At 47.6% G+C, this 14529-nt stretch overlaps 1 protein-coding gene across 1 annotated transcript; it reads left to right on the forward strand.

Moving 5' to 3' along the window:
• The first annotated feature begins 9981 nt into the window (after window positions 1-9981).
• Window positions 9982-14309, forward strand: CHST7 (carbohydrate sulfotransferase 7). The gene has a single exon (XM_088456970.1). It carries the CDS (start codon window positions 10238-10240, stop codon window positions 11522-11524), a length of 1287 nt encoding a protein of 428 aa, XP_088313096.1. The 5' UTR covers window positions 9982-10237; the 3' UTR covers window positions 11525-14309.
• Window positions 14310-14529: the final 220 nt, after the last annotated feature.

Below are 14529 nucleotides of genomic sequence, written 5' to 3' on the forward strand. Positions count from 1 at the left end.
AGTGAGTGCCATATAATGCAGAGAGCATCGCAGCAACCACCATATAAATGCAGAGAACATCACAGCGACTGCATAGTAATGTAGAGAGCGTCACAGTGACCACCATACAAATGCAGAGAGCATCACAGCGAATGCCTAGTAATGTAGAGGGCGTCACAGTGAGCACCATATAATGCAGAGAGCATCGCAGCGACCACCATATAAATGCAGAGAATATCACAGCAACTGCCTAATAATGTAGAGAGCGTCACAGTGAGCGCAATATAATGCAGAGAGCATCGCAGCAACCACCATATAAATGCAGAGAACATCACAGCGACTGCATAGTAATGTAGAGAGCGTCACAGTGACCACCATACAAATGCAGAGAGCATCACAGCGAATGCCTAGTAATGTAGAGGGCGTCACAGTGAGCACCATATAATGCAGAGAGCATCGCAGCGACCACCATATAAATGCAGAGAACATCACAGCGACTGACTAGTAATGTAGAGAGCGTCACAGTGAGCGCCATACAAATGCAGAGAACATCACAGCGACTACCTAGTAATGTAGAGAGCATCACAGTGAGCGCCATATAATGCAGAGAGCATCGCAGCGACCACCATATAAATGCAGATAACATCACAGCGACTGACTAGTAATGTAGAGAGCGTCACAGTGAGCGCCATACAAATGCAGAGAACATCACAGCGACTGCCTAGTAATGTAGAGTGTCACAGTGAGCACCCTATAATGCAGAGAGCATCGCAGCGACCACCATATAAATGCAGATAACATCACAGCGACTGCCTAGTAATGTAGAGAGCATCACAGTGAGCGCCATATAATGCAGAGAGCATCGCAGTGACCACCATATAAATGCAGAGAACACCACAGCAACTGCCTAATAATGTAGAGAGCGTCACAGTGAGCGCAATATAATGCAGAGAGCATCACAGCAACCACCATATAAATGCAGAGAACATCACAGCGACTGCATAGTAATGTAGAGAGCGTCACAGTGACCACCATACAAATGCAGAGAGCATCACAGAGAATGCCTAGTAATGTAGAGGGCGTCACAGTGAGCACCATATAATGCAGAGAGCATCGCAGCGACCACCATATAAATGCAGAGAACATCACAGCGACTGACTAGTAATGTAGAGAGCGTCACAGTGAGCGCCATACAAATGCAGAGAACATCACAGCGACTGCCTAGTAATGTAGAGTGTCACAGTGAGCACCCTATAATGCAGAGAGCATCGCAGCGACCACCATATAAATGCAGATAACATCACAGCGACTGCCTAGTAATGTAGAGAGCGTCACAGTGAGCGCCATATAATGCAGAGAGCATCGCAGTGACCACCATATAAATGCAGAGAACACCACAGCAACTGCCTAATAATGTAGAGAGCGTCACAGTGAGCGCTATATAATGCAGAGAGCATCGCAGCGACCACCATATAAATGCAGAGAACATCACAGCGACTGCCTAGTAATGTAGAGAGTGTCACAGTGACCACCATATAATGCAGAGAGCATCGCAGTAAGCACCATATAATGCAGAGTGTGTCGCAGAGAGCGCCATATAATGCAGAGAATATCGGTGACCCACATATAAGTTATAAAACAGATAATATGAATACACCTCTTATACACACTGAAAATTAATACACCTCCTACCACAGACATTAAAACACATTACAACCCCCTACCCCCCAAAAAAAAATACACCCCTACCCATTGCATACATATACCACCCCCCTAGATAACACTGGCACTTACCTCAGGAGCTGTGTGGTCCCTGCTGGTCTCCAAGGCACAGGAAAAGAGAGAACGCAAGGAGAGACGCAGGGTTGGAAAGGAAGGAGCAGGATCTCTGTTAGGGGGCGGGGTCTCGGGCATCTTTCAGGGATAGGAGAGGGTGACTAGAATAGACAGACAGGAGGAGCGGGGCTCAGGGGAAGGGGCTGGATCTCGGGCAGTCTACTAGTGACAGCTAGAGTGAGAATAAACACGGTGGGGTAAGGAAGGTGCGCTCGCTCTGTGGGTGCAATGATGATGGGGGAGTGTTGGACTGTGTATGTAGTTGCTATTGTGTGTGGTGTGAATGACTGGGAAGGGGTGGACCAATGAAATGACAGAGGCGGACACAAAGTGGGAGTAAATGGTTTTATTGTAGTCACAGTGGTTCTCCTATATAGTCCCGGGCAACAAGGTGGGTGTGGTGGTGGGGAGAGAGGTGGGGAGGAGAGACTGGGGAGGTGGGTCGACCCTTTCAGGGGGCTCCTTTCCATGCAGTTCAATAAACCGGCACGTTACCCCTGCTGGACACTATAGTTGACAGTCTTGGGAGTCTCGGTGGGTGAAGGGGGGAGAGCGAGATGGGTATGGTGTGGTGGGTGGGTGTAGTACACCTGGTGGTGTCCCGCGTATGAATGAAATGTCTCGAAGTCTTGTACCTACCGGTAGGTAAGGCCTGAGGTCGGTAGGCCATAGGGGTGTTGTGTTACTGAAGTTCCTTGTTGACTGATTGAAGCTGCTGCGGTGGTAAGGATGAGTAGCTGTTGTTCAAGAGGATCTTCTATTTTGCTGCGGTCAGCAAGTGGTGCTGGTGGTTGTGAATGCAGCAGTAGGGCTAAGTTGCTTGTGGGAACTGCCACTGGTGCCGGGTCACTGGGGTGGGTCCCCCTGTGAGAGCCGGGGGTGCGGTGTGGGTCACCCTTCTGGCAGGTTGATGGATGCCCGGGACAGGCTTGATGTGTGACGATCTGTGGTCTGTATGGTTAGGGTGGAGGCACTTGCCGCAGCAAGTGCGGGGGCACTGCAAATGGGATGGATGAGGCCAACCGGAGGTCCCCGTGGTGATAAGGAGCTTCGGTGGGAGTAGGCCGTATGTGGGCGTATAGGGTATCCAACCCGTTTCGGCAGGGGTTCTGCCTTCTTCAAGGAGGTAAAGGGGAGGGGCCCCATCTCCTCTGGACGGTCCGCGGCCTCCTCCTTCCTTACGGCCAGCCCCGCGGTCAGAAACAGAATACTGTAATAATGAGTCAGTGACACTGACAGTATAACTCATTATTAGTACTGCCTGGCTGCTGGCCCCTTCATTGTTGCGGGCCCCAGTGGAAGTACCGCGGACGCTGCCAGCCCCCTGGGACCCGCCGGGCCCTAAGCGCCCGCTTTGGTAGCCTAGCGGTAAATCCGCTACGCTTGCTATATGAAACAGAATCTGTACATTCAACTTGTTTAAATTAAAACATCTAAAGCTGGCCACACACTAGACCAACTTACATCCAACCAGCCAACTTGTTGATTGGTTGGAATGAAAATCTGGTAACGTGTGGGAGTAAATGATGATCAGCAATTTGCTCCTAAATGCCAGAAAACAGATGAAAATTGTCGGTCAGACAAGTTTGTTAAATACTTGATCTAAACTATTGTTCAAACAACAGTTTTGGTCCATTTTCCAGCGTTTGGGAGCAAATTGCTGATTGGTTGGAATGAAAATCTGGTAAGGAATACAATCAACTAGTTGGCTGGTTGGACAGATAATCTTTAGTTGTGTGGCCGGCTTAACTAATACGGTCTGCAAACATTTATTTGTAAGATTTAAATGAACATTTCCGCCATCCGCTTATCTGCAGCACTAAGGGTCAACTGATATGTACAAAGTAGCAAGATTGTTTTTAGCAATGGTGGCTGTCTAGTATCTGGTGGTTGATATATTTTCATATTTGATACATGGCTGAAATATCTAGTTAGCAATTACTGAGCTTAAAAACTTCTTTAACCCCTGCTGAGGGTTTTATCACTCCTGTGCGGAGCCCGTTTTCCACATATGCGCTCAACACATTCCAATATCAATAATTTTTTATGCAGTACCCACACAAATAATACCTTTTTTTCCAGAAGACTTTGCATTTTCAGAAAATGTTATTAGTCTTTATGCTCTTGTGGGGTACCTGTGTGATGGAGCCGTAGTTTAGTATGTAAAGCTTAGGGTTCAGGGTCACACAGACCAGACAACAGGGAAGACACAACAGTATACTTTATTATATGTAATGGTAGCAATGGAATACATTGCATCAATATCACAATAAATGGCAGCTTAAGCAATCACCAGGTTAATGACCACATCCCTTAATTCTGATCTTACCAACACCGTGTTCCTGAGAGGAGACAGAACTACACACCCCAAGCTCTGACTGATGTCATTCACTCTATTTCTCCCAAAATATGGGCTCCATTTAACAATGATCTTTATTACCAGCTGCATATATTGTTAAGTATCGCAGTGATACTAACTAATATGCCATTGGTAATTAATATTACTTATGCCTCCGGCGAGGTCCAGTGACATCCCCCACCTCGGCTGCATCCTCCATGCTGTTGCTGGCAGCCTATCGCTAACAGCGACATGCTGTTGTGGCATGTGCATTACACTTTCAGCTGGCGAGGATTCGACAATGTCTGGAAGGATTCGCTGAAGCCAGAAAGGCTGTTGCTGGGTCCCCATTGCTAAACAAACAGCTGTAAGCTAAGCCGTTTGTCAAATACTGAAAGGGGGACATAACCCTTTCAACGAGTGCTAATGGAGATAGGTCTCATTGTTAAATGGGGCCCTGAGTCTTTATTACCACTCAAATTCCCATGCTGTCCTTCTCCTCCCCACAGCAGAATACAATGCCAGCACCCCCCGCACCCACCACGTGGCTGACGGCAGCCGCGGCACTGAAGGGGTTATCACCCATGTTGTGGCACCATTTTTTAAGTCCGACCTGTGGTTTTTACCCAATCTGATAATGTGTATTGGGTTAGGATAAAAGAAGGACTGCGAACCTGTTTTGTGTGTACCTTCTGTGACATCAAGAAGAGTTGTACTACTGTGAACATCTGTATGCTGTACTCCCTAAGCACTTGCAGAGGGAAAGAGTCTTTTTGAAGACTATTTGAGCAATAAACATCTTGCCTTTAAGATGACTGCGTCTGTATCCTGACAAACGTTATTCCGTTCTCTGGCTGTTCTGGACTGAGCCCAGGGTCTCCAAGCACAAGCCCTCTGCTAGCTACCGTGCAGGGCCTGGTCCATGTTAAGGGACCAGTGGGAGCCAGCTGACACCAATTAGGAGGTGTGGCCGCAGCTTGTCTAAGTATACGTAGAAGAGGTAGTGGCAGCAAGGAACCCTTCTACAGTAATGTGGGCAGAGTCAGTAACAGGCAGTTACTGATAGTAAGAGGGAATCCCTTATACCCTAATGGTGCATACACACTACACGATATGCTCCCTGAGCGATATCGTGTAGTGTTGTCCCCGGCAGGCTGTGCTCAATGTCGTTCATGACATTGAGCACAGCCGCTGAACGATATCATTAACGATATCGTTCAGCGCCATGCTCTCTCCCCCATTCCCTGACATGCAGCAACCTGACGAGATCGTCAGGTTGGCCTGCATGTCAGCCCGATGATGACGAACGACCCACGGGAACGCGCGTCGTCGTCATCGTTCATCTTTTTGGGGTTAAAAATGGACGATAAAGTGGACGACTGAACGATAACGATGTCTGGCACTAATTCAAAATTAGATAAGCGATGGTTCAGGAATTTGAACACAATTATTTTACTAAAAAATATATATAAACTAAGACTGACATTTCAAATCAAGGTGGGAAATACAAAATACCCACAAAATCGTAAGAAAAACATAAAAAAGTAACCTGAAGCGCTGTCAGAATTATATTAAAAATATTATATATTTACATATGATTAAAAAACAATATAAGCAATATAAACAAATTATAATAATAAACATATACATATACAAATTTAGTAGGTGCCTCCTAGTTAGCAGCGTGGATGATTATATTTATTGATGTTCAGATACGCCCCTGCCCGTGGTATTTCTAAATTGAGCGCGAGGGGTGTGAGGTTTTTACCTCGCTAAACCACGCGCCCAATTGTATATGCCCCAAAGTGTCTCTCCAAAATACTATCAGTCTCAAATTTATTCCGACAGGGAAACAGGGGCCCTCATTCAGAGCCGTACGCTCTGAGCAGAGCGCACGCTCTGAATGAGGGCCGCCCTCCATGAAAATGGAGCGTCCTCCTGGACGCTCGTATAGCTGTGGGTCACCACCCACAGGCTATACGAGCGTGCAGTTTGATGGGCGCGATGGTCTTGACCATCGAAACTGCGAGCCGGAGCCTGCGGTTGAGGTTTTCAACCGCAAGCTCCGGAGTGATTTTGGCTCTATCAGAGCCAAAATCACTCCCACTGACATCACTAGTGATGTCAGTGGGCCGGCTTCTGACGGGAGGCGTTCCCGTGGGAACGCCCCCGTCAGGGAGGCACGCCCCGGCACGCCCACCAAAGGGGGCGTGCTGTCAATCAACATCGACAGCACGCCCCCTTTGATCAGACACAATGAGCGAAGGACTTTCCTTCGCTCGTCGCGTCTGGCGCATGCGCACGACGGAGCTCCCTCCGTCGTGCGCATGCTCAGTGCACACCATCGACCCACTTGCGAGCGGACAGCCGCTTGCGAGTGGGTCTGAAGCAGGCCCAGACTTCACTATTAATAATGCTTTTATTTATATCGGGAGAATGCTGTATGTAAGTTCTGCTCACAGGTAATATATTCCTTTTCGTTTCACTCAATCCCCTTTATGTATACATGTGTATCCATAAAAAGTCCCTCCATTAGGAGTATATTTAGGAGAGAACAAACAAACAAATGACTGTTATTCGTCTCAGCATCTCATCGCTCCTTTGTGTATGATCTATGGAGATGTCTTTCCTTTGTGCTTGTGATCAGCAGCTGTAGTGTCCGTTCTACAGCAGATCAATTTCAGAGAGTGTCACTACAAGGTTAGAAGGTTACCAAAGTAAATGTTCTTAGCTCCTCATTTGGAAGAGTTAGCCTAATAAATGACAGGAGTGTGACAGACGAGGGAGTACTAACACACCAAATAAAATGTAATCAAATTTCAAGAGTGAACTAAACGCAGGTGTATTTCTTTTTTGTCTACACATCACAAAGAAATACTTTGTGGTTCTAGCTTCGGCATTAACCCACTTTTCAAAACCGCAAAAAAGCGATATTATTATATTTTATCCATACTTATAATAAAGTTGTTATGGTTGTGTCTGTGCATAGAATTTTTGGGGGAGAAATGTACTCCTTGGGACTGAGTATGAACTATGGAGATAAAAAAAAAATTCGGAATTTTTGCTTGTCTGCTTATTCATTCCGGCATTCAGTGACACTGAAGCAGTATTCTTCGCCATGCAGCGTCTAGTTGCTCCAGTACATTTGTAGTCTTGTCCTTGTCTTCTTGCTACTCCCAGATACCTACTCCGGGGGCCGCGACCTGTTCACTTGGTGCAGCGAAACCCATATCCCGCTTGGAGGGGTCACTGGTGAACACCATCAAGTGGATTAGACATATTCTGCCACCCCGTCTCCTACCTCCAACTCACCCTAGTCCCACGGCTACAGAACCATTAGCTGAGGACAACTATAATAGGGCCTGGCAGCAGTTAAGTATCCTTACTCTCCCCTCTCTCCCCTAACTCTCCCTTAGTGGTGCCTAACCCTAAACTCCCCCCGGTGGTGCCTAACCCCCCTTCCTGCACCCTAAACCTAACCCTCCTGGGGGGGTGCCTAACCCTAATCTCCCCCCAGAGGTGCCTAACCCTAACGCCCCCCGGGGGTGCCTAAACCTAACCCCCCCAGTGGCTAAAGTTAATACTTACCGGCGTCTGGACGTTCGGGATTCCGGCGTTTGGGACGCCGACACTGATATCCTGCTGTCCTTCGGGATATAGGCGTCGCCATTATGCCGGGCAGCGGGATTCCGGTGTCTGTATTTCGTCGGCCGGCATCCCGTCCGCCGGCAATTTGACTTCATCCCGTTCATCCTACAGTGTCCAACACCAGCAAAGAACAAGCATGTCTAAAAACACTGAAGCAGCAAACTTTGTGAAAACCATTACTTGTGTCATTCTCATAACTTCTGGCCATGGCTGTATACCTGCAGGGATGCTCTTCTCTATTTACATGCAGCATCCAGCGTCTTCCATGTAAACAATCATAATGTCATTAGAGAGGCACTCACCAGTCTTCATATCCAAAAGTGATAAATTTAACTCCGTAAATATAGTTACATAGTTTTGCTCCTATGGATTGGTGATCTTGGGGTCTATTCATTATGTTAGTTATCGGAGTGCGGACCCCAATAATTAACACACTAATTCGCCACAAGCGCCGGAGCAATTCATCATTGCTCTGGCACGGAGACAGCTGATCCGAAAATCAGCTGTCTCTGCGAGTGGCTTCTCTGCTCAAGAGCCCCGACATCTGGTGTAATGAGCCGGACAGGGGCGGAGGGATGCAAAAGGATACCTCTTCACAACCCGGGACTCTTTCCCATAGGGATGCAGCGGGTTGTGAGCTGCAAGCGGGAGCAAATGCCATCTGAAGATGGCGAATGCTCCTACAGTCAAGCTCCAAAAATTTTTTTTTCCGGAAACTTGATGAATTCTGTCCCCATACTTATGTATGGGGACAGCGGCCCATTCAACGAGAGAAAGGTACATGTGATCACTCCTGTTTTACCTTCTTGATGAATGGCCAGATAACTTAGGCCCCCATTTATCAACGATGGTAAACACCAGCACAATTTTTCGTTTAGTATCACTGATACAAATTAAAAATTTACTGGTATTTACCAATACTTTCCCCTCTGACAAGGTCCCACAAAGTCCTCCTCCTCTGCAAGGTCCTCCGCTGGGCTGCTGGCCGCCTGACGCTGCCAGTGATGGGGCTCCTGTTATGCGTATGCGCGATGGTCCGTCTGCACACCTACATGACATGGGGACACGGCAGTGCCTGGAAGGCTTCACTGAAGCCGGAAAGGCAGCGCCGGGTCCCCATTGCCGGCAATGGGGACCGCATCACTCTTGCCATCTAAAAGATGGCTAGAGCGATGCTTGACAAACAACGGTAATCTTAGATTACCGCTGTTTGTTAAATAAGGGTGGCATGACCCCTTTAGCGAGCGCTAAAGGGGTTATGCTTTGATGATAAATGGGGGCCTTATTTCTAAAATTTTCACCTGCTTTTGTAGAAATGAAGTGATGATGAATAGACCCCTTATGCTGGCCATACACTAGTGCGATTTCATGCCGATTACACGATTTTAGACGCGTTGTACGATGAATTGTGTGAAAATCGTGTATTATTTAGGTAGGAATACGATCCGATGATAACTCCCGCCGCTGTTCTATCGTATCTTATTAACAGACGTGCAGCCCATATTTTCCGTCGTGATCGTATGCAGATCGTGCCATGTTTTTGCACATTCGATGCATCGTGCGTCCGAGCGGCATCAGTTAAATCTATTATGATCGCATGTTTTTGGTGAGGCACACGATCGATCCTATCACAGCCAGTCATATAGGGGCGAGTAATCGTACACCAGATCATATGTTCGTGTGTGAAAAAAGCACCAAATCGTGCGTCCGGGACTGCCATGGAGCTCAATGGAAAATGTATTATGAATTGCATCTTATGCTGGTCGTACTAGTGTATAGCCAGCATTAGTGATGGATGATCATGAACAAGCCCCATGATGTAGCCGAAACATTGATCATGTAACTATTTTTACGGACCCATTTATCATTAATCGCATTTACAATGCGTTCTGGGATCGATATTAGCTGGCGAGTGCCTCTCTCTCTCTAGCATAACAAGTATTTTGGTTTTACTTTATTTGGTATATACCTGTTACAACTTACAATTGAATCATACACACAGCCAAATAGGTGAGGTGGTTTGTGTTTCCTTAAGGCATGGACGGGCTCTGCTAGTGCCTGGCTCCCAGCATTACTGCCCCTACTTAGTTGCACACACTGGAAGTAATGCCTGGAGAATGAGGGGATTACAGTTTCTAGGTCAGTAGGACACACCACTACCAGTGTCTGACCCTTCTCTGCTGTTGGGTGACTGACAGCCTGACACACACGGAAGAGGAGGACGGGTAATAAGAAGAACATGTCTGGAGGATACAGATAGTTACATAAGCAGCTGACAGCCCCACCCCTGGGCGTACTGCGGGTGGGGAAGTGACAGACGGGCGGCGGCAGTAGCGATACAGTGTCCACTGTCCGACTCACAACATGAGCTAGCGGAGACCCCATGCAGCGCCCCGGGGCCGCCACACTCCCGGCTGCCCAGCGCTGAGCGGCAGGATGATGATGAAGAGTCGGCGGGCGGGCCGGCTGTGGCTGCTGCTGCTGGTGTACGCGGCGTTGATGCTCCTGCTCCTCTCGCTGATGCTACATGAAGGCTGGATGACCGGCAGGGGGGGCACGGCGGGACAGAAGAATGAGGGCAGCTGGGGCAGGAGAACTCGCCGCCTGTGCCCGGGGCTGGACGCCTCCCTGTGGACGGATGACGAGGAGAAGGAGGGTGCGGGGTCACCGCTGCCCCGCACCCACGTGTATATACACGCCACATGGCGGAGCGGCTCTTCCTTCCTGGGGGAGCTCTTCAACCAGCACCCGGGGGTCTTCTACCTGTACGAGCCGGCCTGGCACATGTGGCAGTCCCTGTACCCGGGGGACGCAGTCGGGCTGCAGGGGGCTCTGCGGGACCTGCTCAGCTCTCTGTTCCGCTGTGACTTCTCCGTGCTGCGGCTGTACACTGGGGAGAACCTTACCACCGCCGGCCTGTTCGGCTGGAAGAGCAACAAGGTGATCTGCAGCGCCCCCTTCTGCTCCTCTCTTGGGGCCCCCTCATCTTCCACCGCCGGGGGCCCCAGGGACAAGGTCGGCCTGGTAGAGCCGCGGGACTGTGAGCAGCGCTGCCCGGCGCGGCCTTTACGGGAGCTGGAGAGGGAGTGCCGCCGCTACCCGGTGGTGGTGATAAAGGACGTGCGGCTGCTGGAGGTGGCGTCTCTGCGGCCGCTTCTGCGGGACCCCGGCCTCAACCTGCGGATAGTGCAGCTCTTTCGGGACCCTCGGGCGGTGCACAACTCCCGGCTGCGCTCCAAGCGCTCCCTGCTGCGGGAGAGCCTCCAGGTGCTGCGGAGCCGGCTGCGGGAAGGAGACCCGGCCAGTAAAGCCCAGCAGCAACAGCAGCTGCACCGCGGGGGCGCGGACTACCTACTGAGCGGCTCCTTGGAAGTCATCTGCCAGGCCTGGCTGCGGGACCTGCTATTGGTCCGGGGGCAGAGCCCGACATGGCTTCGCCAACGATACCTCAAGGTCCGCTACGAAGATCTGGTCCTCACCCCACACCAGGAGCTGCGCCGCCTGCTGCTCTTCACAGGGCTGCCCGCAGTTCCCGAGCTGGAGGACTTTGTGCTGAACATGACGCGGGGCCCGAGCTACTCCTCAGACCGACCCTTCCTGGTGTCAGCTCGCAATGCCAGGGAGGCGGTGAGTGCATGGAGGGAGAGGCTGAGCAGGGAGCAGGTCCGCAGAGTGGAGGAGGCATGTGGTGAGGCCATGCAGGTGCTCTCCTACCAGCCCTAGGATAGCGGCCCAGGGATACTACTACAATACCTCTTAGCTGTTGTGCAGCCACTCGGGATCTCCTCGCATATATGTAATAAGCCAGTTACAGACCAGCCATTTCATATTGAAATCTCTTTTGCAGCTAGTACCAGTATGGACAGCTTTGAAGACTGTCAAGTATCATAATAATGCTGATTTTGCACAATTGTTTCCTTTATACCTGTCTGAAAAGAATGCTAATTTTTTCCAATCTTAACCCTGTAGAAGAGCTAACATTCAGAACTGTGTACACATCCCTTACTGCCAGCTTCTCCATCAGATATATTCAAGGGTTAAAGATATTGCGTTATTAGTAAAGCATAAAAATGTACAAAACTATTTTTGTTTTTAAATCTCAATACTTTCGTAGTGTCTTGTTATAAAGTTACTATGGATGCTCTGAGTGTAATTGTGAACAAATCTACATTAGGGTTACTTGGCAAACAGTTAATATCACAGAGATGTACATGTAATAAGTGTTGAGGAACTTTGCCTTACTGTATTGAAATGTGTTCTATATGATAGTGGTTCCCAAACTCCACCATTACAGTCCAGGTTTAAAGGATATCCATGCTTGAGTCAGATTTTTTAAATCAAATTGAATGAGGTACTAAAGGCGGGTATTCACTAGACTATATGCTCTATGAGCGATATCGTCTAGTTTTTGCCCTGCAGTGCCGGGCTCAATGTCGTTAACGACATTGAGCATCCTCACTGAACGATATCGTTCAGTACCGCCACCCTCCCTCATCCCCGTACTTGCAGAACCTGACGATATCGTCATATTGCTCTGCAAGTACGGGCGATGAAAGATATCGTCAACAACCAGCGGGAGCGTGCATCGCTGGTCGTTGACGGCATAGCTACTGGACGATGAACGTTATCGTTCAAATCGTCCACTTTATCATTTAGTGGATACCCGCCTTAATTAAGTCACCTTTGCTGAAACATGGATATCCTTAAAACGTGGACTGTACTATCAGTGTTTGGGAACCTCTGCTATATGAAGATGAATAGTTATGTTGAACATTTTAGGGATAGTTACAAAGCAGTGATAACCATTTTTTTTTGTTTTGACCAATTTATTAACTAGGTTACCTGTGAAAATCTTATGTTTATCCTAGTCTGTCAGTATTGCAGTTTACCATGTTCCTTTTGGGAAGTTACAGGGAGTGCGCTCTTTGGCCTCTTCACTAAACTACACTAAATGAGCCTTATCACAGGTTTTGAAGCAAACATTCCGCCATCATAGGATGCTTGTGTTCTGCTGCAATGTACTGTGGCAAACACTGTAAACTTGGCATGCACGGCCTTATCGGCTTGTGCATGACTAATTTGGAGATTATTACTGCACATTATACTTTTACATGGTCCTTGCAACAAAGTCTCACCCCAGAGCATTACGCCCATGATCTTGCGTGTACAGACCAGTTTGCACCTCACATCACAAACATCCATTATAGCAAGCAGCAATACATACTGTCAGTTATCTAATAAATATACCCCTAAGAAACAAGGCTTTGGAGTCACAATTACAGAGGCCACAAATTGACCAAATATATTAACATGATATTGATCATAATTCAACAGTTTAGATTCCATAGAAAGGGTAAATGTAAAAACAGTTTATTGTATTCTTCCTTCTCCTTTTAACATTTTTAAAGTGGAACTGGAATTTATTCATATAGGTACAAACTAAAGATGTCATTTTAAACTCTTGTTATTTACGCCTACTATTGGCCCCATTTACAAACGAAGGGAAATACCAGCGGCAATTTACATTTAGTATCACTGTGACACAAACGAAAATTCCACTGGTATTTAGTAATACTTACCCCTCCGTCGAGGTCCAGCGGAATCCTCCTTGAGGTCCTCCAATGGGCTGCTGGCAGCCTAACGCTGCCAGCGACGGGGCTCCAGTGTTATGTACATGCCCGACGGTCCGTCTGGGCATGTGCATGACGGGGAGACCCAGCAGTACCTGGAAGATGGAGAGAGCGATGCTGTACAAACAGCGGTAATCTAAGATTACTGCTGTTGACTAAATACAGAAAAGCGGCATAACCCCTTTAGCGAGCGCTAAAGGGGTTACTTTTCATTTGTAAATGGGTCCCTAAGTCCTGTATGGAGAAAACGCATGTACATGTCATGTCAGTTCTTTTTTTATTGTATTATGTTGGGAATAGGTTGGATTCAGTGCTTACCCAGCACACGCATTAGTTAGCTGTTGTGCAATAGATCAATCATCTGTGGGAAAACATAGCATCTGCCAGAAGTAAATCTGCAGTCTGAAGCCAGAGTGTGACATTCTAGCTCCTTGTCCAAGTGCTTCTTATTGCTTTATATGTAAAAAGCTGAATCTAAATACTTTGTCAGCCAAAGAGTGTCGCTATTTAGCTTTCAGAACGCCTTGTTTTCCAACCACAAATACTTTTATGACACAACCTTAATCCAAACCTGGGCTGGCATCTGTGTTGCATATTGCTGTTTACAGACATAAACTATGGACAAATATGCAACATGTGACTTCAACATATAAATCATTTGTAAATTGTTGCCACACCATTTTTATTCAAGGGGTCAATGATTATTTATATATCGGCTGTCTTGCAGTTTATTTTACTTTTTTTTTTTTTTTCTCGTTTTGCAAGAATTTTACAAAAGACCGACTACAACTTTTATAGAAAATAAAAGACCTGTAAATTGTTACCTTTCTATGTGTAGAAGGTTTTCTGTATATATAGAATAAACACCAACAAGTTCAGGTTTATGCTTCCTCTTTTTTGTTCTATTATCTGAAGGGGCTGCTGCAGACCAGTTTGTGGATCAGAATAGAATGCTCTTGCATAGGACTTGAAGTGCGGCAGCTGCCTGCAGATTAATGCGACTTCTCAGAAATGCACAGTTTGACAGTTCTCACAGTTGGCATAAAAGCACCATTGCTGACTTAAGAGAACCTGTCTCTCAACACCCCATTCATTCTC

The sequence above is a fragment of the Taudactylus pleione genome, unplaced genomic scaffold (assembly GCF_031769625.1).
Source record: "Taudactylus pleione unplaced genomic scaffold, aTauple2 ptg000041l, whole genome shotgun sequence".
NCBI lineage: Eukaryota > Metazoa > Chordata > Amphibia > Anura > Myobatrachidae > Taudactylus > Taudactylus pleione.

Coding starts and splice junctions, on each gene's coding strand:
- CHST7 (XM_088456970.1), top strand. CDS start 10,238: ATGATGATGAAGAGTCGGCGGGCGGGCCGGCTGTGGCTGCTGCTGCTG.